The 27635-nt window shown below is 39.6% G+C and overlaps 1 protein-coding gene across 1 annotated transcript in view; it reads right to left on the bottom strand.

Annotated features, from left to right (window-relative positions):
- Positions 1–3023: 3023 nt before the first annotated feature.
- The window catches only part of TRMT61B (tRNA methyltransferase 61B), a 198066-nt gene continuing 173454 nt past the window's right edge, over positions 3024–27635 (bottom strand). The window contains exons 6-7 of the mRNA XM_053712646.1: positions 4567–4650; positions 3024–3619 (exon numbers count right to left, since the gene is read on the bottom strand). Of these exons, the coding sequence (XP_053568621.1) occupies positions 3552–3619; positions 4567–4650 (152 nt within the window). The 3' untranslated portion in view covers positions 3024–3551. The remainder of the gene's footprint in view (positions 3620–4566; positions 4651–27635) is intronic.

The following is a 27635-nucleotide window of genomic DNA, read 5'->3' as shown; positions in this document are numbered from 1 at the left end:
TGGATTATCTGTCTTTTTAAACAATAACATTTTGGTGTTTACTATCCCTTTCAGCATAAATTTCGTTTTTTTGGGGGGGGCGGAGAAAAGTGCTGAGGAAGATAGACGTGCTTGAGTAGAGCTCCTGGCTTTTGGGCTAAAATATGGAATATACCGCAATGTTATAAGCCTCAATTTCCCTATTATGCTATCCAAGAGTCCAAAGGAACTCACATAGGAGCGCAAGGCAAACAGGAGCTCTATGCAGAGGCTGTACGCTAAATTTGAGCCCTTCAACTCCGTCACATGGTGAACATCGCCATTTAACTGCCGGGCCCACTCCCTTTTAGAGTCTGGTATGGATTGAGGAACCAGTGGACGACAATCTACCACCTTCCGGGTACCTGGACCTAAATAGCCTCTTATACTCTGCATTTCTAGGTAGAGTGACAGGCTTGTGAATTTGCTTGGTGTGCCCGTGGTGCAGTACCGATATGGAGGCCTGGGAGCTGACTATGCGTCGACTCATAGATGAGCACTTTCAGAACCTTGAGATGGACCTTACCTCACTAGCTTCAGCCCTGCTTATAATGCAGTCTACAGAAAGCTCACATTTTCAGCAGCAAGTTGGAGTCAACGCCATAACTACATACGCACCTCGGGGGGGGGGGGGCATGAAACCACCATGGGAGTTCCATTATTGGAGTCCCTGTGTTCCGGTCAGAAGAAGATGGTTGCGGTGAGTTCTCCTCTATGTGGCCCGGTGGTGGCTCAAAATGTGGATAGACTGCTAAATTTAGGAGTACCTCTGTCACAGGGCACTTCAACATGCTCGTTGACATTCAGCATGTTTTTTTACATAGATCTGGCCAGTTGGAGACTCCTGCACAGGTTGCATGTGTGACATCCCACGAATCTGCAGGAATTGTTGCTACTAAAGAGACACCATGGCCCAAGCACGGTCCTTTGCATTCTTTGGAAACGTTTCTTTGTGCTTGAAAAGGCATGATAATTACATTGAGCTTGACTTACCATGAAGTGGGTTAATCATGCCAACAGTTGATTTTGCTCCCTGTGATAATGGACACTATGTTAGACACGGACAATTACCCCATCTTAATGTTTCTTATATGCAAGTTTGATCACGGTCATTGTTAATGTTTTGCATGTTAACCTAAGTTTTATATTTAAAATGCACCTATAGGTGCCGTAGATATATGATGGTAAAGTGTATTACAGGCTACCTTGTTTATAGTTTTATATTTTCTCTAGTAATATAAACCTCTGCTGTTTATATATAGGTTCAGACCCAATTTTGGCAGACAGTCTAGCTATGTAATTGGTATGCCTGCAGATATTTTATGTGAAAGAGGTGTTATTTCCCAGTCTCTGTTTGCCATTGTATAGGCCTACTATGAGAGATTTCAAGTACAAATGCTTCCTTCAGTGAACACCTATGTAGCCCAGCAGAAAACATGTCATGCAATATCAGAGACAATTGTCCGAACAGTTCTAAAACCAATACTTATTCTCTAGTTCTGGTATAGGACAAGGCTTTAATGAAGAATTAAACCACAGCACAGCTCATTCAAGCTTTTTGGTATATCTTACTATAGTTAATCCTGTTAATTTTGTGCTGGTTTATCATAGCCATAAGGTCCTTGGTTATTCAACTTGAGCTTAACTTTATACTGTATTGTTAGCCCCTCCATATAGACCTGGGGACTGGAGTTTGGACTGAGGGTGTTCTTACTTTTCAACTTTAATCATCTGGGTTGGGGGGTCATATGTACATTCTTAAATCTAAGCTATAGCAGGGTCTAGTTTTTCATATTCTCCTCTCCCTTGGTAATAGATATATATGTTAGTCGTATGATTTTTCTGTTCCTGGGTGATGGGCCCACATCCAGGAGACAGAGTACCTTTTTATTCAGGGGGGGGAGATATTCAACGGTTTAATTATGTACCCTCACATTTATATATTTATATTCTGTCTTAAACTTGTATAACCTACTTATTACCCTATTCCTCAATGCCAATTGAAGACTCATGTTGGTAGTGGATGTCACCTTTATTCTGTTCACCCCGTTCATTTACTAGTCAGTATCTTTGCTAACACATGTCTAGATTAAGTGTAAGACACACTGCAATATCCACACCTCACAATTAAAAGCTAGAGTTTGTGTGGTTGGCTGTTCACTTTACCTTAACTAGTAAAATTTGATATGGCAGGCCAAATTCAGGTCTTTATGATAAAAGGTGTTAGGAGAGCACTTATATTTTAATATTTGCCTCAACTTTAACCCCTCGCATATGTAATACTCAGGCATTTCTAGAGGTGTACAGAGGCTTCTTTTTTGCTTACCATACCCAAATTACCACCTCTCCCCCCCACATAAACCTCCTTTATTAGTTGGATTAAATACACGGTCTATCTAGTTTATACCACACCTTACTTACCTTCTTTATAACTAAATCTTGCAGTTCAACTTAACATTGAGCTTATATTCCCTTTTGAGTTTAGCAAGATTATCCAGCATTTTTTCTTTTTACAAGCCGAATGAATGCAACGCAACGTACCTACATATTTTTTTATTTCTTATAAAGTCCAGTTGTAGTGTTTGAATTCAACGCAACATACCTTCATATCTCATTACACTTATTGTGCACAAGAAAGAATTCCTCCTCTTCAGTGCTGCAAACTTTCCAAGGCCCATGAGTGGCCCCATGTGTTATTGGAGGAAACTATACTAGCTATAAAAAGAGGTTGCAACTTTACTATGTACTATTACATCTCTGTTGTTCTAAACTTTTTATTGTTAAGATAACTTCACATTATAAAATCTGGCGAAATGTAATTTGATGTACATGAGTATTTTATTGTACGTGTTGAAAGCCTCAATAAAAAAATTATTAAATTTTCTTTTAGTTTTTTTCCCCTTGATTTCCTTGATACATCTTAAAGAGAGTACTTAAAAATGAACAATGTTTCAAGGTAGATCTAAACTTGAGCAATATAAACTATGGATTTGTTTATGTACAAGTTTTAAAGTTAAATAACTTTTTATTAACCTTTTTCCATACCAAAAAATAATGCCTTTTTTCATAGGTGTGTAATATCACTTTAAATGAATGCCAGAAGTAATTTACTGAGAGGGAAAACAAAGTTCTCACAGAATTTGACATATTGTCTGTGCATAGATTAAAAGGACCTTTTCAATACTTCAGAATACTATTTTTGGTTTTAATGCTCCACAAATAATCTGTACACAGATAAATATGCATTTTTTGGACTTATATAGATCAGCATTTGCTCTATTTTCCCTTTGCAGACAGCCAAAAAAGTACAGAGACAAAGAAATGTCCAAACCAAGACAAGTCTATGGAGTGGTTCACAAGCAGTGAAGAATAATTCTGCAAATAGGTATGACTACATTTAGCTTTATCTAAATATTAGTTGAGTAACATAAATAAATGTGTCTGCAGTGGTTTTATACTTCATAATTTAAAATGTATATTATGTATATTTAAGCAAAAGAGAATGTTATATAAAAAAGTTTTATTGGTTAACATTAACAGATTTCTTCAGGTGCTGTATGTTTTGGTGCTGGCTTGATTTTCCTCAGTTGTACAAGAAAAGCTACATCAAGACAAAAAAAAAAAAAAGAATACTTTTACACTGGTGTACTGTAAAATCAAAAAGAATGAATATATTTTTTATTTCATCTTTGAACATTTTACAGTTTCAAATGAATGCGGTTAAACTTCTGTCAGTAAACATTTTTTGTTAACTTTTCTAAAAAACTAAAAAATACTGTTACTTAAAAGGACAGTAAACACTTTGAGATGGTAATATAAAATGATAAATCGTATATATATATATATATATATAAAAAAAAACCTTTACAATATACTTCCATTATTTTTTTTGTCCCTTTTTCCTGTAATTCCATTCTGAAATTGTGAGTATTTTAGTTCCTGTGCAGAACACCGTTATATTTCACATAGTCATTTAGTGTAATGTCCCTTTAAGTAATTTATATGATATACAGTAAAAGCCTATATATATTATAGGGCGCCCTAAATTTAGTAAAGTAAACAGAATACTGCATTGTCCAAGATCCACCTTCCATTTCAGGTAAAAATAGAAGTCTTATAATTATTTATATATATATATATATATATATATATTTATAAAATATATATTATCTTATACCGGTAATTATCTGGCATATAATTATCTTAATCTAAGGCAACTTTCATGATTAAGGCATCAACACAAGTTAATCAGGTGTCCCTATACATTACACCCCATATGAAAACAACTTTAAATTTGTTATGTTTTAGCACAATGTACACATCATATTGATTTGTTTTCTAAATCCATTTACAGATACTGTTAGAACTATATTATCATGACAGCAAATACATGCTATATGCCCAGATTCAGAGGTTATTCTTTAAATGCCTAGATTCCGTCTTAATTCCTTATTAGTACATGTAAGTTTGCTACACATAAACATAAAAAAAAATAAATGAACTTCTATTCTAAAATAAAAGTAAGCTTTGTGTGCGAGTTTTGATTACCTGTATGACCAGCTTGCCATGGCATGGGTCGAGCAATATATGGAATATGTCCAAAAGGTTTGACTTCAGCTGAAATAGGTTCATCTGTGGATGGATAAAATATATTTATATTGCATATTTATTACTGTATTTAAATGGATTTAGTATCATAAAATGTTCAAAAAGCACACTGAAAAATGTGTAAACATATATGTAGATGTTAAACAATGGAGGAATGTAGTGAGTGTATTCCCTGCAATTGTGAAAGAGAAATTTAATGCTACCCCTTCTTGATTGTGTAATGCTATAATTCTATAACAAAACGGGCAGAACCTGGAAGTTCCAGTGAGATGAGATGGCTTCCATAGAAAGTAATAAGACTCATATCGGATATAGAATTTCACAGGGGAGAGTTAAGTTAACAGAAGAGCACCTGGGCTGAAATAAAGTCTAAGTTTGCACAACTATAAATTAAACTGAAATGTTTTTACTAAACATTTACTTGCTTTTGCCTCTAGTTTAGTATATATTCATTTCTGTCAGTTAAAGGGACAGTCTAGTCAAAATTAAATTTTCATGATTCAGATAGATCATGTAATTTTAAATAACTTTCCAATTTACTTTTAAATTCAAATTTGCTTATTTCTCTTGGTGTACTTTGTTGAAAGCTAGGTAGGCTCATATGCCAATTTCTAATCCCTTGAAGGCCGCCTCTTATCTCAGTGCATTTTGACAGTTTTTCACTGCTAGACAGCGCTAGTTCACGTGTGCCGTGGGGTTATTTATGAGCCAGCACTGATTTGCAAAAATGCAAGTCTGTCAAGATAACTGAAATAATTGGGCATGGGTAATAAAGGTATTATCTATCTTTTTAAACAATAAAAGTTCTGGAGTAGACTGTCCTTTTAAAAACAAAAATTATGCTTACCTGATAAATTATTTTCTTTCCTGGCATGGAGAGTCCACAAATCCATTCTAATTACTAGTGGGAATTCAACTCCTGGCCACCAGGAACACCCCAGCAAAGTTGTTAAGTATCACTCCCACTTCCCATAAACCGAAGGAATATGGAAAGAGAAGAGGACAGAAAGGTTATAGAGGTGCCTGTGGTTTAGAAAATGACAAAAGCCGTCTTAAAATAAATTTAGGCCGGGGGCGGTGGACTCTATGCCAGCAAAGAAAATAATTTATCAGGTAAGCATACATTTTGTTTTCTTTCCAATGGCATGGAGAGTCCACGAATCCATTCTAATTACTAGTGGGAACCAATACCCAAGCTAGAGGACACAGAATGGGAGGGAGAACAAGACTTCAGAGCACGCACAACATCCAGGTTATGCAACAGACATTCCTTCTGAGAAGGAGGATTAGGACAGAACAAAGGAACGACAATTTCCTGATTGATTTTGCGGTCTGACACCACCTTAGTAAGAAATCCAAATTTGGTACAAAGGACTGCCTTATCCACATGAAAAATAAGGTAAGGGGTGTCACACTGCAGAGCAGAAAGCTCTGAGACTTTGCAAGCAGAAGAAATAGCAAGAAGAAACAAAACCTTCTGGGATAATAATTTAATATGCTCAAACGGAACCTGCTACAGAACTCTAAGAACAAGATTAAGGCTCCATGGAGGAACAACAGACTTAAACACAGGCCTGATCCTGACTAAGGCCTGAACAAAGGATTGAACATTTGGTAAATCAGCCAGACGTTTATGCAAAACAACCAAAAGGGCAGAAATTTGGCCTTTCAGAGTACTGACAGATAAGCCCTTTATCAGGCCCTCCTGGAGAAAAGACAGAATGTGAGCGATCCTCACCTGACTCCAAGAGAAACCCTTAGATTCCCACAAGAAAAAGTATGTACGCCATACTTTATAGTAAATCTTGCGAGTTACTGGCTTACAAGCATGAATCATAGTATCAATAACCTTATCTGAAAAGCCTTGTCTAGACAAGATTAGGCGTTCAATCTCCAAGCAGTCAGCTTCAGAGAATCTAAGTTTGGATGTAGGAAAGGACCCTGAAGTAGAAGTTCCTTCCTCAGAGTAAATTTCCACGAAGGAAAGGATGACATCTTCACCAGGTCCGCAAACCAAATTCTGCGAGGCTAAGCCGGAGCGATAAGAATCACTGAAGCCTGCTTTTGTTTGATACAGGCTATCAACCAAGGAAAGAGGGCAAACGGAGGAAACAGGTAGATTAGACCAAAGTCCCATGGAACCGCCAGAGCTACTTGCGGATCCCTTGATCTTGATCCGTATTTTGGAAGTTTGGCGTTTAGAGGAGACGCAATCAGGTCCAGCTCCGGAACTCTCCACCTGAGAGTTATCATTGAGAATACTTCAGGATGAAGGGCCCACTCCCCTGAATGAAAATTTTGCCTGCTCAGATAATCGACTTCCCAGTTGTCCAGCCCTGGGATGTGGATGGCAAAAAGGTGACAATTGTGAGACTCCACTCACTGAAGTATGAGAGTCACCTCCTTCATAGCTAAGGAGCTCCGAGTTCCTCACTGGTGGTTAATATACGCCACTGAACTAATGTTGTCCGACTGGAATCTGATAAATTGGACTAAACTCAGTTGAGGCCAAGCTATCAGTGTATTGAAGAATGCTCTCAACTCTAGAATATTTATTGGGAGGGCAGACTCCTCCTGAGTCCAAAGTCCCTGAGCTCTTAAGGAACCCCAAACTGCTCCCCAGCCCGAAAGGCTGGCGTCCATGGTCACAATCTCCCAAGATAGTGTTAGGAAGCATGTGCCCTGGGACAGATTGTCCTGAGAGAGCCACCAGGACAGATAATCTCTTGTCCGGATGTCTAAAACAATCCTATGAGAGAGGTTCGAGTGGTCTCTGTTCCATTGTCTGAGCATGCATAACTGTAGCACCAAGGAACTCTTTTCCAGATTCACCTTCCACCCGTGAGAGCGGAGAATCGACAACAGAGAATCTGTATGGGATCCTGCTAAATGAAAACATGGCGCTTGAACCAAGATATCGTCCTGGTACGGAGACACTGCAATTCCTTGAGATCTGGCCACTGCCAAAAGAGCCCCTAGAACCTTTGTAAAGATTTGAGGGGCAGAGGCTTGGCTGAAAGGTAAGGCTACAAATTGGACGTGTTTGTCCAAAAAGGCAAACCGCAGGAACTGGAAATGGTCCCTGTGGATAGGAACATGAAGCTACATGTCCTTCAGATCGATGATAGTCATAAACTGACCCTCCTGAACTAAAGGGAGAATAGACCGGATAGTCTCCATTTAGAAGGACGGAAACTTGAAAAATTTGTTGAGACACTTGAGGTCCAAAATGGGTTGAAAAGTTCCCTCTTTCTTGGGAACCACAAATAGATTGCAATAGAATCCTTGACCTTGTTCCTCCAGAGGAACTGGGACAATCACTCCTAGAGAAGCGAGATCCTTTACACAGTTTAAAAATGCCTCTCTCTTTATCTGGTTTGCAGATAATCTTGACAGGAGAAATCTGCCTCTGGGAGGACAAGATTTGAATCCTATCCTATATCCCTGGGAGACTACTTCCACTGCCCAGAAATCTGGGGCATCGTGAATCCAAGCCTGCTGAAAGAAGGAAAGCCTGTCCCCCACTTGATCCATGCCTTGATCGGGGGCGGATCCTTCATGTTGATTTATTCTCAGAGGAAGGCTTCTTGGATTTATTTCCCTTATTCCAAGGCTGGTTAGACCTCCATGAAGTCTTGGCTTGCTCAGGTTTAGAAGAGGATCATTTTTGTCCCTTAAAATTGCAAAAGAAACAAAAATTTTAATTTTGGCGACCCTTGGGGCTACCCTTGTCCTGTGGCAGAAAGGCTCCCTTTCCACCAGTAACGGTGGAAATTATTTCATCCAGACCAGGGCCTAATACAGTCTTGCCCTTAAAGGGCAGAGACAGAAGTTTAGACTTGGATGTTACGTCAGCAGACTTTAGCCACAGGGCTCTGCGAGATAGAACGGCAAAGCTAGAAATCTTTGCCCCCAAACGAACTACTTGCATGCTGGCATCACAGATAAAGGTATTAGCCAGCTTTAAAGCCTTGATCCTATCCTGGATCTCCTCTATTGTTGTCTCCTCCGAAATCAGATCGGACAAGGAGTCACACCAATAAGAGGATGCACCAGCAATTGTTGCAATACTAGTAACCGGTTCCCATTGTATACCCTGGTGTAGAAACATTTTTCCTAGGTAACCTTCCAGTTTCCTATCCATAGGGTCCTTAAAGGAGGAATTATCCTCTAGAGGAAAAGTGGTTCTCTTGGCTAAAGTGGATATAGCGCCCTCTACTTTAGAAACATTGTGCCAAAGATCTTGCACAGAGTCAACAACAGGAAATATCTTTTTAAAAACAGGAGATAGGGAAAAGGGGACACCGGCTTCTCCCATTCCTGAGCTATAATGTCAGACATGAGATATGGAATAGCAAATACTTACAAAGATTTAGGTTTGACATCAAAAACTCGGTTAAGTTTATTAGCCTTTTTAGGAGTCTCTTCTACTGTAGGTTAGGAGTCCTCCAACGTAGCTAGAACCTCTTTCAAAAGTAAACGGAGGTGTTCAAGCTTAAATCTAAAATTTACCTCCTGAGTCCGCTGTACTAGCAGAATCAGAGATTTTGCCCTCAGAAGCCATGGAGGAAGGCTCCTCCTCAGATAACTGAGACAGACTGACTAACGCAGCCTTGGCAGAGTCAGAACTCTTAGTATTAGAGACGTTCTTAGATTTTCTCTTTCTCTTACCAGCAATAGGTAAGGCACTCAAGGCTGCAAAGACTGCAGAAGTCAGTTGCGCAGCAAAATCACCTGGTAAATATACACCTCCAGGAACAGGTTGAGAGGAACCACAGTGCACTGCTTGTGTCATAGGCAACATTATCCTGAGAGACAGATTACTCAGAGGAGGTATCTTTATTTTTAGACAATAAAATCTTATTTACACATGTGGAGCAAAACTGCAGAGGAGGAATGATCTGAGCCTCCAAACAGACATTTGTCAAAAGACAAGGCTAATTTTTTATCAGGGTCCATAATGATAGAAATTTGTTCCCAAGAGTAAATAAATATAAGATCTCAAACTTCAGTAATGATCTCTAAAAATATCCCTTATATTTTTAAAAACAAAAGATGCTGAAAATTTGAAAATGTCAACTTTCAAGGGAAAGAGAGCTCTTTACAGTAGAAATAAACTCAACAAATTACACCGCAATAACCTCAGCCTTGCTGAGGACTTACCACTCCGGTGACCAGAAGTCAAATCCCTCTATAGAGTCTAAGTATGGATTGCTCTATTAGACTCGAGAATGTCCAATTCTACATAAGCACAAGACCAGGACTGTCACCTAGTCTCCTCCGGATCCAAACTGGCTCCAAAGTAGGGGAATACTAAGATGCTCTGCTCTCCAAGTCGGCTGTGAGAGAAAGCCGTAAGCGGAAAAGTGGACCGCAACAGAGAAAAACAACTGCGCCACAGAGAAAAAGTGGGCAAGTTATGCTGTGCTTTCGGTACTAATACTGTTCCTCAATAAAATAAAGTACAGAATGTCTGTAGGGCGATATAGCCCTAAAATATACTCCACACAAAAAATCTAGCAGACTTTTACTATAAGGGCAAAAAATTACTTTTTAAAAGATGTCCCAATCTCATAGCCAGCCTCATATCAAAAAAGGGATCCATTAACCCCTTAAACTCCTTTGCAGATAAAGTGCCCTGCCAGTGCTGCCCTTAAATATACCCACAAATAAAGAGATAATTAGGTCCCAATGTATGTCCACTGAGGGATTAACATTAAAAGTGCTGAATCCTTCTAACCTAGATGGGAAGAACACTTACCTGTGGATCCAGCTGCAGGGCAGGAACAGCTTCTCAGGTATGACAGACTCAGCAGACTTCTGACAGGGACCTGTAGAAAAAGAAAAGCTGAGTAACTAACCCTGTTTTTTATATAGGAATAGCATAAATGTTGGAAGGTAAGCAAGGACTACCTCGCTGTCTTCCAACTGCTAAAAGCCACCATTACTCTTACTAAAGAGGATTACATGGACACAGCATAGCCCCAATCCTTGCTTGCAGGGAAAAGTACCCATTTAAGGATTAAATATCTTCAGACACCATCTTCACACATCCTCCTGATGTACAAGGCAAAAGAATGACTGGGGTTTTATGGGAAGTGGTAGTGATAGTTAACAGCTTTCCTGGGGTGTTCTTTGCCTCCTCCTGGTGGCCAGGAGTTGAATTCCCACTAGTAATTAGAATGTATTCGTGGACTCTCCATGCCATTGGAAAGAAAAGTGTATTATGAATTTTGAGCTTAAATCAGTGAGACCAGCTTGTGTAAAATGTGTAGTGAATTTCTAGAGAAATGTTAGAGAAACCTTCAGACATACTCAGGAGACTCCCCTGCTCACTCCCACTTTCTAAAGCTGTCAGTTTTATTTTACAATACAACAAAAAACAAAGTGCAATGTAATTTGTAAATTTGTAATTTGTTAAAGTAACACAGAAACTTTCAAAGCATCAAAATTTGTGAAATCACTCTTGCATGCAAAATCTAAATGCATTAAAGGGACAGTGTACACCAATTTTCATATAACTGCATGTAATAGAAACTACTACAAAGAAGAATATGCAAAGATAATGATCTAAAAATCCAGTATAAAATATTTAAAAAAACATACTTAGACGCTCCCAGTTTAGTACTGTTGATTATGTAAGGCTAGTAAGAGCAGACACTCCACTCTTCCCTGCATATAAAAAAGACAGATTACAGACTCCTTGCTCCTGTTAATGTAAACGTGCGTGTACATTTGACACTTTGGGGCTTGGTAAAAAGTCTGAAAATCTGCACAGTATTATTAAAAATAATCAAAACTATACATTGTTACAAAAACACTCCCAGATGGGCTATATAAGTGGATCATCTCCAAAAATTTATGCGAAAAAAAACTAGAGTACAATGTCTCTTTAAAATATAAATTAGAAAATGTGAAGCTTAAAGGGATAGTATACACCAATTTTGATTTAACTGCATGTAATAGTCACTACTATAAAGAATAATATGCACAGATACTAATATAAAAATCCAGTATAAAACTTTTTAAAAACTTAGAAGCTTCCAGTTTAGCACTGTTAAAAAAGTTTGCTGGAACACCCATTGCAAAAAATGCAGACTCCCCTTGCTCTGCATATGAAAAGACTTTACACAAACGGGAGCAAGCTGTTTGGGGCTTGGCTAGGAGTCTGAAAATCAGCGCAATGCTATTTAAAAATAAGCAAAACTATGCTTAAAAAAAAAAAAAAAAAGCTGTATAGGCTATATAAATGGATCATTTTCAAAACATTTATGCAAAGAAAAATCTCGTGTATAATGTCCTTTTAAATGTAATAAAACTTTAAGGACCCTATCTGAACTATTATACAGTGCTATATTCCATTTGTCTCTCCTTCATATGCCCCTTAAAGTATAGTAAAATTTGCCTATCTAAAATCTTGTGAGAGATCTCTGTGTGGCAGGATCATTTTTGATCACCTAATCTGAGGGGAGAGCTTTATGTAAGGCATTTCTCTCTCTTTTGGGGGGGGGGGGGGGTTAGATGAGGAAACATGAGACACCATCTAAATCTATGATGTGTGCATCCTCATTGAATTATGTACTTCAGACAAAAAGGAAACCAGCAAGCCAATAACTGATTTCAATAGACATCAAAGATATATTATATACTTTGCAGAAACACTTTTCAAATGTAAGCAGGTAGTATCAGTTTATCTGCATTATCTTTAGGTCTAATAATTACATCCTTTTAAGGGACATTATTTTTATATGCATAAGCAAAGAATAAGAGAAACAAAGCAATATATTACAAAAGAGCTGCATACAAAATAAGGACTAGCTTATGAGTGGCGCACTAACAGTTGCATGCAAGCAAAAAGGGGTTTATCACGGCTCTTTTTACTTCCGAGTTGAAAGTAAACACATTCACTCGAGCACAATTCAATTTAGCGCGCATCGGGATAGCATCGCTTCAGAGCTCTGGTTAACTGTTACGGGAGACAAAAAAGTTGTACAAAACGCATCAAAAATACACCTAGAGGAATATATTCTAAGTATTTTTAAATAGACATTCCTATATATACGCAAAAAGACGAAGATCCAGCGAGCTCCAAAAAAAAGTAGGGTTTTATTCAAGAAAAAACACACACACTGTGTGTGAGGTAAAAAATAAAATATGAGCTAAAAAAAAGTTAGTCCAAAGGACACCTTTGCTCATAAGCTCCAAGCTTAGTAAATATATATGCAGTACGTGGGGTGTACCACACCTGAGGCACGTTCACGTATCAGAGAACATCTTAATAATATAGACAAAGGAATTGATGTTTCCGATTTGGTACACTACTTCATAATGGATCACAATAAAATGGTTAATACTCTTAAATGGCAGGTCATGGAGCGGTAGTTTAAGCACCCACTCGCTTGTAAACTCCGCTCAAAGTAAACGTCTATTACAAATTGAAAGTAAAATGTTTTCACTCGTGCGCTAATCCAACAACACCCAACAAGTCACGCAAAACCGATCGTTTTCTCAAGTGTGCTAACTCAAAATGAAATATTAATATATATCTAATGTTTTTTTGGACGCCATTTTTGTTTTTTTCTAAATATATATAGATATACAGTATATACAGTATATATATATATATATATATATATATATATATATATATATATAAAATAAAGTTTGTAAATGGAAAAATTGCAAAGTTTTTTGGAATTTATTAGAGTGTTTTTTCTGAAAAAATTCCTTTAATTGGGATTTTTTAATTTTACCAAAATCTTGGCATGTGGTGCAGACCCATATAATAGAAATCACTTATTATTTATGAGAAGACAAAGTGATATAAAATAATATCACTTTAACAAAGACTGGGATTTCAGCACTCTTTTAGAAATAACGCAACACTCTCATGATATAGTATCAAACTTGTGAGTTTATTACGTGTCAAATATAACCAGGAGATCACGAACTTGACTTTAAGAATATATTATTCAACACACAAAATACAGTACAGTGAATATAAAAGTTAATTCCATATCTTCTAGAATTCCTCCTAGAACATAACAGGACCGGTCCCAATTTTAACCACACCTCTACAGATGTAAACTCGTATAGTTAGAAAAAGGATAAATTTGTTGAGACTTAAATGAGTCATCAAACCTTTTAAAGTTTAGGTCAGTGATTCAGACCTATACATATCCTTTCTAACTATACGTGGCATTCAGTGAGGAGTTTAAACGTACATATTTATAACATGCATACATGATAATATTGCACTGGCATATGTCAATATATTTTTACATAGACCTATTTTGTACAACTAAACTGAAAAGCCATTGTTATATTACACATTACAATTGGAGCTAGCATTAGAGTATCAAAAATAAAGCTGCTGCACTTTAAGAGCTGTTATTATATTCAACAGCTTTTCCTTTCAAATTTGCTCAATTTGTTTAAAGCTGAAATTCCTTGTTCAAAGCTGTTGTTACTGCAGAATACAAGTGTGCATGCAAATTAGAGCCAAGTATAGAGTTGTATCAGTAAATTAGAAAGTTCACCAAACCAAGTTGGGAAAGCTGTTGTTACTGCTGAGTACAAGTATGCATGATATTTGAAGCAAAGAGTGGAGATGTGTCAATATGTTAGAAAGTTCACCAAACCAGGTTGGGATATCGACACTACACAGCTAGGAAGCTTTGGCGGTCAGTGAAGCAAAGAAAGTTGTAACCAAAAGTTAACTTAGAAGTGGAGAAAGCACTTTCGATGGATAAGTAAAAAACTGTTATTTCTTTCTCTCCTCATTTTATTATTATTTTATAAAGGAGGAGAGAAAGAAATAACAGTTTTTTACTTATCCATCGAAAGTACGGAAATCCTGGCACAGACTATTAGACGAGAGTGCTAATCTAACAAGGAAAGGTGCAGTCGACAGAGGGGTAAAGTATACTAAACATAAGTATCCTCCTGTACCTATTCCGTTACAAAACTTGCTTTCTCCACTTCATGTAGAAAGCTTCTTTGTTTGTTTCAATTGATCGCCGTTTTTTGGCTGCTACAGCAGCCCACAGCTAAAAAAAAACATAATTTATGTAAGAACTTACCTGATAAATTCATTTCTTTCATATTAGCAAGAGTCCATGAGCTAGTGACATATGGGATATACATTCCTACCAGGAGGGGCAAAGTTTCCCAAACCTCAAAATGCCTATAAATACACCCCTCACCACACCCACAAATCAGTTTAACGAATAGCTAAGAAGTGGGGTGATAAGAAAAAAAGTGCGAAAGCATATAAATAAGGAATTGGAATAATTGTGCTTTATACAAAAAAATCATAACCACCACAAAAAGGGTGGGCCTCATGGACTCTTGCTAATATGAAAGAAATGAATTTATCAGGTAAGTTCTTACATAAATTATGTTTTATTTCATGTAATTAGCAAGAGTCCATGAGCTAGTGACGTATGGGATAATGACTACCCAAGATGTGGATCTTTCCACGCAAGAGTCACTAGAGAGGGAGGGATAAAATAAAGACAGCCAATTCCTGCTGAAAATAATCCACACCCAAAATAAAGTTTAATGAAAACATAAGCAGAAGATTCAAATTGAAACCGCTGCCTGAAGTACTTTTCTACCGAAAACTGCTTCAGAAGAAGAAAACACATCAAAATGGTAGAATTTAGTAAAAGTATGCAAAGAGGACCAAGTTGCTGCTTTGCAAATTTGATCAACCGAAGCCTCATTCCTAAACGCCCAGGAAGTAGAAACTGACCTAGTAGAATGAGCTTTAATCCTTTGAGGCGGAGTTTTACCCGACTCGACATAGGCATGATGAATTAAAGATTTCAACCAAGATGCCAAAGAAATGGCAGAAGCTTCCTGGCCTTTTCTGGAACCGGAAAAGATGACAAATAGACTAGAAGTCTTTCGGAAAGACTTAGTAGCTTCAACATAATATTTCAAAGCTCTAACAACATCCAAAGAATGCAACGATTTCTCCTTAGAATTCTTAGGATTAGGACATAATGAAGGAACCACAATTTCTCTACTAATGTTGTTGGAATTCACAACCTTTGGTAAAAATTCAAAAGAAGTTCGCAATACCGCCTTATCCTGGTGAAAAATCAGAAAAGGAGATTCACAAGAAAGAGCAGATAATTCAGAGACTCTTCTGGCAGAAGAGATGGCCAAAAGGAACAAAACTTTCCAAGAAAGTAATTTAATGTCCAATGAATGCATGGGTTCAAAAGGAGGAGCTTGAAGAGCCCCCAGAACCAAATTCAAACTCCAAGGAGGAGAAATTGACTTAATGACAGGTTTTATACGAACCAAAGCTTGTACAAAACAATGAATATCAGGAAGATTAGCAATCTTTCTGTGAAAAAGAACAGAAAGAGCAGAGATTTGTCCTTTCAAGGAACTTGCGGACAAACCTTTATCTAAACCATCCTGAAGAAACTGTAAAATTCTCGGAATTCTAAAAGAATGCCAGGAAAAATGATGAGAAAGACACCAAGAAATATAAGTCTTCCAGACTCTATAATATATCTCTCTAGATACAGATTTACGAGCCTGTAACATAGTATTAATCACAGAGTCAGAGAAACCTCTTTGACCAAGAATCAAGCGTTCAATCTCCATACCTTCAAATTTAAGGATTTGAGATCCTGATGGAAAAAAGGACCTTGCGACAGAAGGTCTGGTCTTAACGGAAGAGTCCACGGTTGGCAAGAGGCCATCCGGACAAGATCCGCATACCAAAACCTGTGAGGCCATGCTGGAGCTACCAGCGGAACAAACGAGCATTCCTTCAGAATCTTGGAGATTACTTTTGGAAGAAGAACTAGAGGCGGAAAGATATAGGCAGGATGATACTTCCAAGGAAGTGATAATGCATCCACTGCCTCCGCCTGAGGATCCCGGGATCTGGACAGATACCTGGGAAGTTTCTTGTTTAGATGAGAAGCCATCAGATCTATTTCTGGAAGTTCCCACATTTGAACAATCTGAAGAAATACCTCTGGGTGAAGAGACCATTCGCCCGGATGCAGCGTTTGGCGACTGAGATAATCCGCTTCCCAATTGTCTATACCTGGGATATGAACCGCAGAGATTAGACAGGAGCTGGATTCCGCCCAAACCAGAATTCGAGATACTTCTTTCATAGCCAAAGGACTGTGAGTCCCCCCCCCCCTGATGATTGATGTATGCCACAGTTGTGACATTGTCTGTCTGAAAACAAATGAACGATTCTCTCTTCAGAAGAGGCCAAGACTGAAGAGCTCTGAAAATTGCACGGAGTTCCAAAATATTGATCGGTAATCTCACCTCCTGAGATTCCCAAACCCCTTGTGCCGTCAGAGACCCCCACACAGCTCCCCAACCTGTAAGACTTGCATCTGTTGAAATTACAGTCCAGGTCGGAAGAACAAAAGAAGCCCCCTGAACTAAACGATGGTGATCTGTCCACCACGTCAGAGAGTGTCGTACAATCGGTTTTAAAGATATTAATTGAGATATCTTTGTGTAATCCCTGCACCATTGGTTCAGCATACAGAGCTGAAGAGGTCGCATGTGAAAACGAGCAAAGGGGATCGCGTCCGATGCAGCAGTCATAAGACCTAGAATTTCCATGCATAAGGCTACCGAAGGGAATGATTGTGACTGAAGGTTTCGACAAGCTGAAATCAATTTTAGACGTCTCTTGTCTGTCAAAGACAGAGTCATGGACACTGAATCTATCTGGAAACCCAAAAAGGTTACCCTTGACTGAGGAATCAATGAACTTTTTAGTGAATTGATCCTCCAACCATGATCTTGAAGAAACAACACAAGTCGATTCGTATGAGATTCTGCTAAATGTGAAGACTGAGCAAGTACCAAGATATCGTCCAAATAAGGAAATACCACAATACCCTGTTCTCTGATTACAGACAGAAGGGCACCGAGAACCTTTGTAAAAATTCTTGGAGCTGTAGCTAGGCCAAACGGCAGAGCCACAAACTGGTAATGCTTGTCCAGGAAAGAGAATCTCAGAAACTGATAGTGAGCTGGATGAATCGGAATATGCAGATATGCATCCTGTAAATCTATTGTAGACATATAATGCCCTTGCTGAACAAAAGGCAGGATAGTCCTTACAGTTACCATTTTGAATGTTGGTATCCTTACATAACGATTCAATATTTTTAGATCCAGAACTGGTCTGAAGGACTTCTCCTTCTTTGGTACAATGAAGAGATTCGAATAAAACCCCAGCCCCTGTTCCAGAACTGGAACTGGCATAATTACCCCAGCCAACTCTAGATCTGAAACACATTTCAGAAATGCTTGAGCTTTCACTGGGTTTACTGGGACACGGGAAAGAAAAAATCTCTTTGCAGGAGGTCTTATCTTGAAACCAATTCTGTACCCTTCTGAAACAATGTTCTGAATCCAAAGATTGTGAACAGAATTGATCCAAATTTCTTTGAAAAAACGTAATCTGCCCCCTACCAGCTGGGCTGGAATGAGGGCCACACCTTCATGTGGACTTAGAAGCTGGCTTTGCTTTTCTAGAAGGCTTGGAATTATTCCAGACTGGAGATGGTTTCCAAACTGAAACTGCTCCTGAGGATGAAGGATCAGGCTTTTGTTCTTTGTTGAAACGAAAGGAACGAAAACGATTATTAGCCCTGTTTTTACCCTTAGATTTTTTATCCTGTGGTAAAAAAGTTCCTTTCCCACCAGTAACAGTTGAGATAATAGAATCCAACTGAGAACCAAATAATTTATTACCCTGGAAAGAAAGGGAAAGTAGAGTCGATTTAGAAGACATATCAGCATTCCAAGTTTTAAGCCATAAAGCTCTTCTAGCTAAAATAGCTAGAGACATAAACCTGACATCAACTCTGATAATATAAAAAATGGCATCACAGATAAAATTATTAGCATGTTGAAGAAGAAGAATAATATTATGAGAATCATGATCTGTTACTTGTTGCGCTAAAGTTTCCAACCAAAAAGTTGAAACTGCAGCAACATCAGCCAATGATATAGCAGGTCTAAGAAGATTACCTGAACACAGATGAGCTTTTCTTAGAAAGGATTCAATTTTCCTATCTAAAGGATCCTTAAAGGAAGTACCATCTGCCGTAGGAATAGTAGTACGTTTAGCAAGGGTAGAAATAGCCCCATCAACTTTAGGGATTTTGTCCCAAAACTCTAATCTGTCGGACGGTACAGGATATAATTGCTTAAAACGTTTAGAAGGAGTAAATGAATTACCCAAATTATTCCATTCTCTGGAAATTACTTCAGAAATAGCACCAGGAACAGGAAAAACTTCTGGAATAACCACAGGAGATTTAAAGACCTTGTCTAAACGTTTAGATTTAGTATCAAGAGGACCAGAATCCTCAATTTCTAATGCAATTAGGACTTCTTTAAGTAAAGAACGGATAAATTCCATTTTAAATAAATATGACGATTTATCAGCATCAACCTCTGAGACAGAATCCCCTGAACCAGAAGAATCATTAGAATCAGAATGATGATGTTCATTTAAAAATTCATCTGTATAAAGAGAAGTTTTAAAAGACTTTTTATGTTTACCAGAAGGAGGAATAACAGACATAGCCTTCTTAATGGATTCAGAAACAAAATCTCTTATGTTATCAGGAACACTCTGAACATTAGATGTTGATGGAACTGCAACAGGTAATGGTACTTTACTAAAGGAAATATTTTCTGCATTAACAAGTTTGTCATGACATTTAATACAAACAACAGCTGGAGGAACAACTACCAAAAGTTTACAGCAGATACACTTGGCTTTGGTAGTTCCAGCACCAGGCAGCGATTTTCCAGTAGTATCTTCTGACTCAGTTGCAACGTGTGACATCTTGCAATATGTAATAGAAAAAACAACATATAAAGCAAAATTGATCAAATTCCTTAAATGACAGTTTCAGGAATGGGAAAAAATGCCAGTGAACAAGCTTCTAGCAACCAGAAGCAAAAAATAACGAGACTTAAATAAAGTGGAGAAAAAAGAAAAAAAAATTGACGCCCACATTATTTGGCGCCTAAATGCTATTAGCGCCAAAAATGACGCCACATCCGGAACGCCGACATTTTTGGCGCGAAAAACGTCAAAAATGACGCAACTTCCAGCGACACGTATGACGCCGGAAACAGAAAAAAATTTTCGCGCCAAGAATGACGCAATAAAATGAAGCATTTTCAGCCCCCGCGAGCCTAACAGCCCACAGGGAAGTCAAATTTTAAGGTAAGATAAAAATGATATATTCAAATGCATTATCCCAAATATGAAACTGACTGTCTGAAATAAGGAAATGTTGAACATCCTGAGTCAAGGCAAATAAATGTTTGAATACATATATTTAGAACTTTATAAAAAAGTGCCCAACCATAGCTTTAGAGTGTCACAGAAAATAAGACTTACTTACCCCAGGGCACTCATCTACATGTTGTAGAAAGCCAAACCAGTACTGAAACGAAAATCAGCAGAGGTAATGGTATATATATATATAAGAGTATATCGTCGATCTGAAAAGGGAGGTAAGAGATGAATCTCTACGACCGATAACAGAGAACCTATGAAATAGACCCCGTAGAAGGAGATCATTGAATTCAAACAGGCAATACTCTCCTCACATCCCTCTGACATTCACTGCACGCTGAGAGGAAAACCGGGCTCCAACCTGCTGCGGAGCGCATATCAACGTAGAATCTAGCACAAACTTACTTCACCACCTCCATAGGAGGCAAAGTTTGTAAAACTGATTTGTGGGTGTGGTGAGGGGTGTATTTATAGGTATTTTGAGGTTTGGGAAACTTTGCCACTCCTGGTAGGAATGTATATCCCATACGTCACTAGCTCATGGACTCTTGCTAATTACATGAAAGAAATGTTTGCTAAGAGGGGACATTTTCACCTCTTAGCCAATAGCCGTGCGGTAAATCCGGCTTGGCGCCCATGGGAGCCGGATTTACCGCACGGCTATTGGCTAAGAGGTGAAAACGTCACCTCTTAGCAAAAAAATTTTTTAGCCGTGGGCTGCTGTAGCAGCTGAGAACGATGATCGGTTGAAACAAATAAAGGAGCTTTCTACATGAAGTATCTTATACTTCATGAATGAAAGTCCCCTTTATTTGTTTCAAGTGTATCCTAGTGTTTGTACAACGCTAGGATTTACTTTCACTTTAAATGTGATGTAGAATTTAAAACTATAATTTCTTTCATAGGATGGTAAAAGTCCATGAGCCATCACATGTGGGATTAAAGTCCACTTCACTAGGAGGTAATACGGTGTATCTGTTAAAAAGATTGATATGTTTTTAAGGCAGCTCCAAAAATGCCATCTACCTTCCATGTTCCTGAAGAATGAAAAAAATAAGGAGTTGATTTTGTTCCCCCCACTAAACTGAATAAAATGTTACCTTTCCCTACACGTTGCAACAATATATATATATATATATATATATATATACACACACACATAGTAGAGAAGGACGCACTCCCCGGGTCTTGCAAATATTGTAATTTAATACAAATAAATACAGTAACGTTTCGGGGTAATTAGCCTCGTCCTCAGGCCATAATACAAATATTAGAATGAGTGAAATATATAACCTTACCCTCCACCAAGTGTGAGCTGCGAAACCGGAAGTAACCATGGCGTTCTCCCTGCACCACTGCGCAGGTCCGGGGGTAGCCATAGCAACCGGTGTAAACATTTGTCATACCGTATCAGCGCTTGCTCTAGACCAAACAGGCATGCCCATCTGCACTGTCAGTGCCAAGGGTTGCCTAGGTAACCATGAGACGCTTCCTATGGGAACTGTGAGCTTGCTGGGTTTTCTCTATGTGTTGTATTAATTTGTTTTGTAATTCCCCAATGGTTCTTGTAAAAAAGTGTGCCACAGCAAAAATAATGGTTGAAAATTACTGATCTAAAAACTGGAGGCATAGGAGACTATTTCAAAAGTGTATGGGCTATCACCACTTTGACTAGGTGGACTAATATACCATTAGAGGACAGTACATATTTCAAGGATCCAATGGACAGAAAGCTTGAAAGCTTTCAGAGATGATCATTTCAGCTGGCTGGCTATATGTTTCATCCAGCTGTTAGTAGAGTGTATGTGCTTTGTGTGATTTTATTTTCTGGGCTCATAGACTGTGTGTTTTTGACTGGAACAAACAGTTTTCACTTTTTATTGACTTGCTGTACTTTTCATAGCATGTGGTCTATGTTCATTTCCTCCATTCCGGCTGAGACTTCAACCTGAGGAGAGCGTATCCTCTTAACTGTCTGGGTCTAGGAGGTGGTGAGTGCCCCAGCCATTGGGGGTATATTAAAAAACTTTTTTTTGTGTTTCCTTCTGTGGGTATAACCTGAGCTATGGAGGACTGACATATTAGAAGGCACTTCTTCTGTACTAAATCATACCTGTTTATATTGTGAGGAGGCAGTGGTTTTCCCGCCCACTCAATTATGTTCCACATGCCTTAACACCGTTATAAAGTCTAAGAAGTGAGACAAGCCTGCTAAGGCTATTAGTCCCTCTGAGCCGTCTACCTCTCAGGACTCGGCGTCCCGTGAGATTACTACCCTTGCTACATTACCCACTTCACATGCAGTTCCCCGTAGTACATCTAATCCTCCATCCGGAGGGGGCCTTCTTCCTACGGCATTTGCAGTGCAGTTACAAACGGTGGTGTCTGCGGCCCTCAGTGCATTACTATTATGCAAGAGATAGGTTAAACATAGCGCTCCTAACCCGGAGTCATCTAAATATTTATCGGATTTAGCTATTATGTCCCAGTTATCCGATGATAAGTTAACCTCTGTAGCTTCAGAGGGTGAACTTTTGAGGTCGGAGTCCTTAGCGTCTAAGCCTCCTGCTGCGGAGGAACTGTCCTTTAGATTTAAAATTGAGCACTTGCATTTTTTTATCAAAGGAGGTTCTGTATACGTTAGAGGTTCCAGAGGCCGCGCTGCCTGAAGAACCTATGATACCTAAATTAGACAGAGTTTACGAAGACAGGAAAGTTCCTTTGACTTTTCCTGTGTCGGTTAAAATGGCAAAAAATTTTTAACAACGAATGGGAAAGAATTGGATCTTCCTTTTACCTCTCGTCTACTTTTAAAAAAGTTGTTCCCGGTCCCGGACTCTCAACTGAATTTGTGGGGCTCCATTCCTAAGGTGGACGGTGCTATCCCTACGCTTGCTAAACGTACTACTATACCTCTTGAGGATAGTTCTTCGTTCAGAGAGCCGATGGATAAGAAAATGGAAACCTTTCTGAGGTTGCCGAGGTTGCCGGAGCAGCTACCTACTGGTGCGACTCTTTGTCGGAACTCATTGAAGTGGAGTCTCCCCTCAAGTATATTTAAGACATAATTAAAGCTCTGAGAATTGCCAATTCTTTTATCTGTGATGCAAACATGCAAATTATTGCCTAAATGCAAAGGCCTCAGGCTTTGCGGTCCTAGCCACCGGGCGCTCTGGTTGAAGTCTTGGTCTGCGGATATGACTTCTAAGTCCAGACTCCTTTCTCTTACCTTCAAGGGAAAAATGTTATTTGGTACAGGCCTGGACTTCATTATTTCTACGGTTACCGGAGGCAAGGGTACTTTCCTACCGCAAGATAAGAAGAACAAGTCTAAGGGACGAAAATCTAATTTTTGTTCCTTTTCATTCTGACAAATCCCAACAACAACAATCCTCCTCCATGCCTGAGCAACCCAAGAGTACTTGGAAGCCGGCTCAGTCCTGGAATAAGTCCAAGCAGAATAAGAAGCCAGCTGAAAACAAATTGGCATGAAGGGGCGGCCCCCGATCCGGGATTGGATCATGTAGGGGGCAGACTGTCTCTTTTTTCAGACACTTGGTTCAGGGACGTACAGGATCCATGGGTCCTGGAGTTCGTACTCAGGGATACAAGATAGGCTTCAAATCTCATCCGCCCAGGGGCAGATTCCTACTCTCGAACCTGTCTACAGACCAGAAAAGAGGGATGCCTTTCTAGGGTGCGTTCAGGAGCTATCCTCCTTAGGAGTTGTTGTCCCAGTGCCTATCGAAGAAAGAGGTTTGGGGTTTTATTCAAACCTTTTCCTGGTCCCAAAGAAGGAGGGAACTTTCTGCCCAATTCTGGACCTAAATTGCTTAAACAAATTTCTCAGTGTCCCTTCCTTCAAGATGGAGACGATAAGGTCCATCCTAACAGACCAGAGACGTTGCAAGCTAACTTCGGCATGTCTTGCCCTCCGGACCTCCTTGAGTCCCTCTGTGGCTCAGTGTATGGAGGTGATTGGTCTCATGGTGTCCTGTATGGACATCATTTCTTTTGCCAGGCTCCGTCTCAGACCTTTACAACTGTGCATGCTGAGACAGTGGAAAGGCGATCATTCTGATCTGTCTCTGCAAATTGTATTCAATAGCCAGTCGAGAGAATCGCTCTCTTGGTGGCTCTGTCCAGATTATCTGTCCCGAGGGACGTGCTTCTTAAGACCATCCTGGGAGATTGTGACTATGGACACAAGCCTATCCGGATGGGGAGCTGTTTGGGGTGCCAAGAAGGCACAGGGGTTGTGGACTCAGGAGTCCTCCCTCCCGATCAATTTTGGAACTACGGCAATCTTCAATGTCTTGAAGGCTTGGTCACTTCTGGGTTCGTCCCAGTTTATCAGATTTTAATCAGACAATATATCCTTGTTGGCTTACGTTAAACATCAGGGGGGGGGGGGGCGACGAGAAGTTCCTTGGCGATGAAGAAAATATCTCAGATTCTGGAGTGGGCGGAGGCCCACAGCTGTTCGCTGTCAGCGATCCACATTCTGGGTGTGGACAACTGGGAGGCAGATTTTCTAAGCAGGCAATCCTTCTACCCAGGGGAATGGTCTCTCCATCCCAAGGTGTTTGCAGAGATATGCAGCAAGTGGGGGACACCGGAGATAGATCTCATGGCGTCCTGTCTCAATACCAAGCTACCCTGGTAAGGGTCGAGGGATCACTAAGCGGATCTAATAAATGCACTAGCAGTGCTCTGGAGGTTCAAACTCATATCTTTTCCCTCCATTACTGCTTCTTCCTCGAGTGGTGGCCCGCACTAAGCAGGAGCGGGTATCAGTAATCCTGATTGCTCCATTGTGGCCAAAGGACGTGGTTCGCGGATCTAGTGGGGATATTCTCATCTCCTCCATGGAAGTTACCTTGTCGCAGAGACTTGCTGTTACAAGATCCATTTGTTCATCAAAATCTAGATTCTCTAAAGGCTGACTGCGTAGAGATTGAACACTTAGTCTTAGCAAAGAGAGGTTTCTCTGAGCGTGTCATTGATACTCTTATTCATGCTCGTAAACCAGTTACTCGGCGTATCTACCACAAAGGGTGGAGGACCTACTTATTCTGGTGTGAAGAGCGTGGTTTTTACTGGCACAGAGTTAAGGTTGCCAGGATCTTATCTTTTCTCTAGGATGGACTGAAGGGCCTTTCTGCTAGTTCCCTGAGAGGACAGATTTTCGTCCCTGTCGGTTTTATTGCACAAGAGGCTGGCTGAGCTTCCAGACGTGCAGTCCTTTGTTAAGGCTCTGATTAGGATCAGACCTGTTTTTAGATCTGGGGTTCCTCATTGGAGCCTAAATCTTGTTCTTCGGGTTTTGCAACAGGCTCCGTTTGAGCCTCTGCATTCCGTTTACATCAAATTGTTATTTTGGAAGGTTCTCTTTTTAATGGCTATTACCTCTGTGCACAAAGTTTCTGTGCTTTGTGATGTCAGTTCCCTTATCTGATTTTTCATGCAGATAAGGCAGTTTTACATACTAAATTAGATTTTCTTCCTAAGGTTGTGTCAGATCGCAACATCAATCAAGAAATTGTGGTTCCTTCCTTGTGTCATAATCCTTCTTCATTGAAGGAACGTTTACTTCACCATTTGGATGTGGTTCACGCCTTGAAGTTCTTCAGGCTACTAAGGAGTTTAGACAATCTTCCTCTTTGTTTGTTGTCTATTCGGGGAAGCGTAAGGGGCAGAAGGCTACTTCGACTTCCCTATCTTTTTGGTTAAGGAGTGTCATCCGCTTAGCTTACGAGACAGCGGGACATCATCCTCCTGAGAGGATAACGGCTCATTCCACTAGAGCAGTGGCTTCCTCTTGGGCCTTTAAGAACGAGGCCTCTATGGATCAGATTTTTGAGGCGGCTACCTGGCCCTCCTTACATACTTTTTCTAATTTTTACTAGTTTGATGTTTTTGCTTCGGCTTCAGCAGCTTTCGGGAGAAAAGTTTTGCAGGCTGTGGTGCCCTCAGAATAGGGTCCGCCTCTTCCTTTTTGTTTCCTCCAGCTATTCATTCAGTGTCCTCTGGAGCTTTGGTGTAGTTTTCCCAACAGCAAGGAATGAAGCCGTGGACTCTCCCTATCTTAGGAAGGAAAACAAATGTTATGCTTACCAGATAAATTTCTTTCCTTCCGAATAGGGAGAGTCCACGGCCCCCGTCCATTTTTTTTCTTGTTTAAGGGCGGCCCCCTATTATTTATTTTTTTCTTCTGGCACGATTTATACCCTGATATTTCTCCTACTTTTCCTTGTTCCCTCAGCAGAATGACTGGGGTAATGAGGAAGTGGGAGGGATATTTAAACCTTTGGCTGGGGTGTCTTTGTCTCCTCCTGGTGGCCAGGTGTTGTATTTCCCAACAGTAAAGGAATGGACTCTCCCTATCCGGAAGCAAAGGAATTTATCTGGTAAGCATAAATTATGTTTTCCTGCCAAAAGACAAAAAGGGCAGGGTTAAGTCGCTGGGCGTTTTCACTCCTTTCTTCCATCTAAGACACAAAAGATCCTCTTCTTTAGTGTCTCAAAAGTCAGACACATCCTAGACCACATGGAAGCCTGGTTCCTCTTGGTCTAAGTTCAAATAGACCAAAAAGCCTGCCCCCTCCTCCAAATCTGCATATGGTTGCTGCCACAAATCCAGATGTTTTTATGGGGGTCAGATTGAACCTTTTTTAGGAGGCTTGGGAAAAATCAGTTCAAGATCCTTGGGTACTGAACATAATTTCTCAGGGGTACCACATAGGCTTTCGGTCTCACCCTCCTCAAGGAAGATTACTCCTGTCTTATATCCCCATGGATAATTTAAATATAGAGCTTTCTTTTGTGAGCCTTTGGGAGTTAATAATCCATTTCCCTTAGAGAAATAGAATAATGGGTTCTATTCCAAACTTTTCATGGTTCCAAAGAAAGAAGGGATTTTCAGGTCCATTTTGGTTCTGACTTTTCCTTTTAGTGTAGGAGGGTCAGTTTATGTCAGCTATAAAAGTCCTCAGAGTTCTTTTATCTGTGGTGAAAGCTCAGGGGATAGAAGCAGATCCTTTTATTACCTAGACAACATTCTGGTACAAGCTTCTTCATTTTACTAATATTTATGTTAGAAAATCAACATCTTGAAGAGCTCTCTAATTCCTCACAGCAGGGTTTTCTTTCTGGATTTAATCATAGATTCTGTATCAATGAGACTCTCACTGACCAATGCAGATGGCATGTGCTTTTCTCTAACTATCTTCTCTTCCCACAGTGCTTTAATGAATGGAGGTAGTAGGTGTCATTGTAGCGGCTTTAGATGCCATACCTTTTTGCCAGATTCCATTTACGTCCGCTGCAACTGAGAATGTTGCAGCAGTCGAAAGGAGATTATAATAATCTCTCTAAATTTTAAGATAACGCAATTGGTTCAGGGGGCCTCCTTTTTCCATTCAACTTGCGTGTTGATCACAATGGATGCCAGCCTGTCGGGTTGGGACGCAGGAGGTGAGGTTATCAATCAACATTTTGGAACTCTGCTTATTCTTCAGACCTCTCTAGACTTGGCTCTTATTAAGACAGGAGTCATTTTTAAGGTTTCAGTCAGACAATATCACTGTGATGGCTCACTTCAATTACCAAGACCATACTCGAAGTGCCTTAACAATGAAAGAGGTAGTCTGCATTCTGACTTGAGCAGAATGCCATCATT

Source organism: Bombina bombina, chromosome 4 (genome assembly GCF_027579735.1).
Source record: "Bombina bombina isolate aBomBom1 chromosome 4, aBomBom1.pri, whole genome shotgun sequence".
Classification (NCBI taxonomy): domain Eukaryota; kingdom Metazoa; phylum Chordata; class Amphibia; order Anura; family Bombinatoridae; genus Bombina; species Bombina bombina.
Note: the sequence above shows the minus strand (reverse complement) of the source record. Positions and strands in the feature narration are given on the sequence as shown.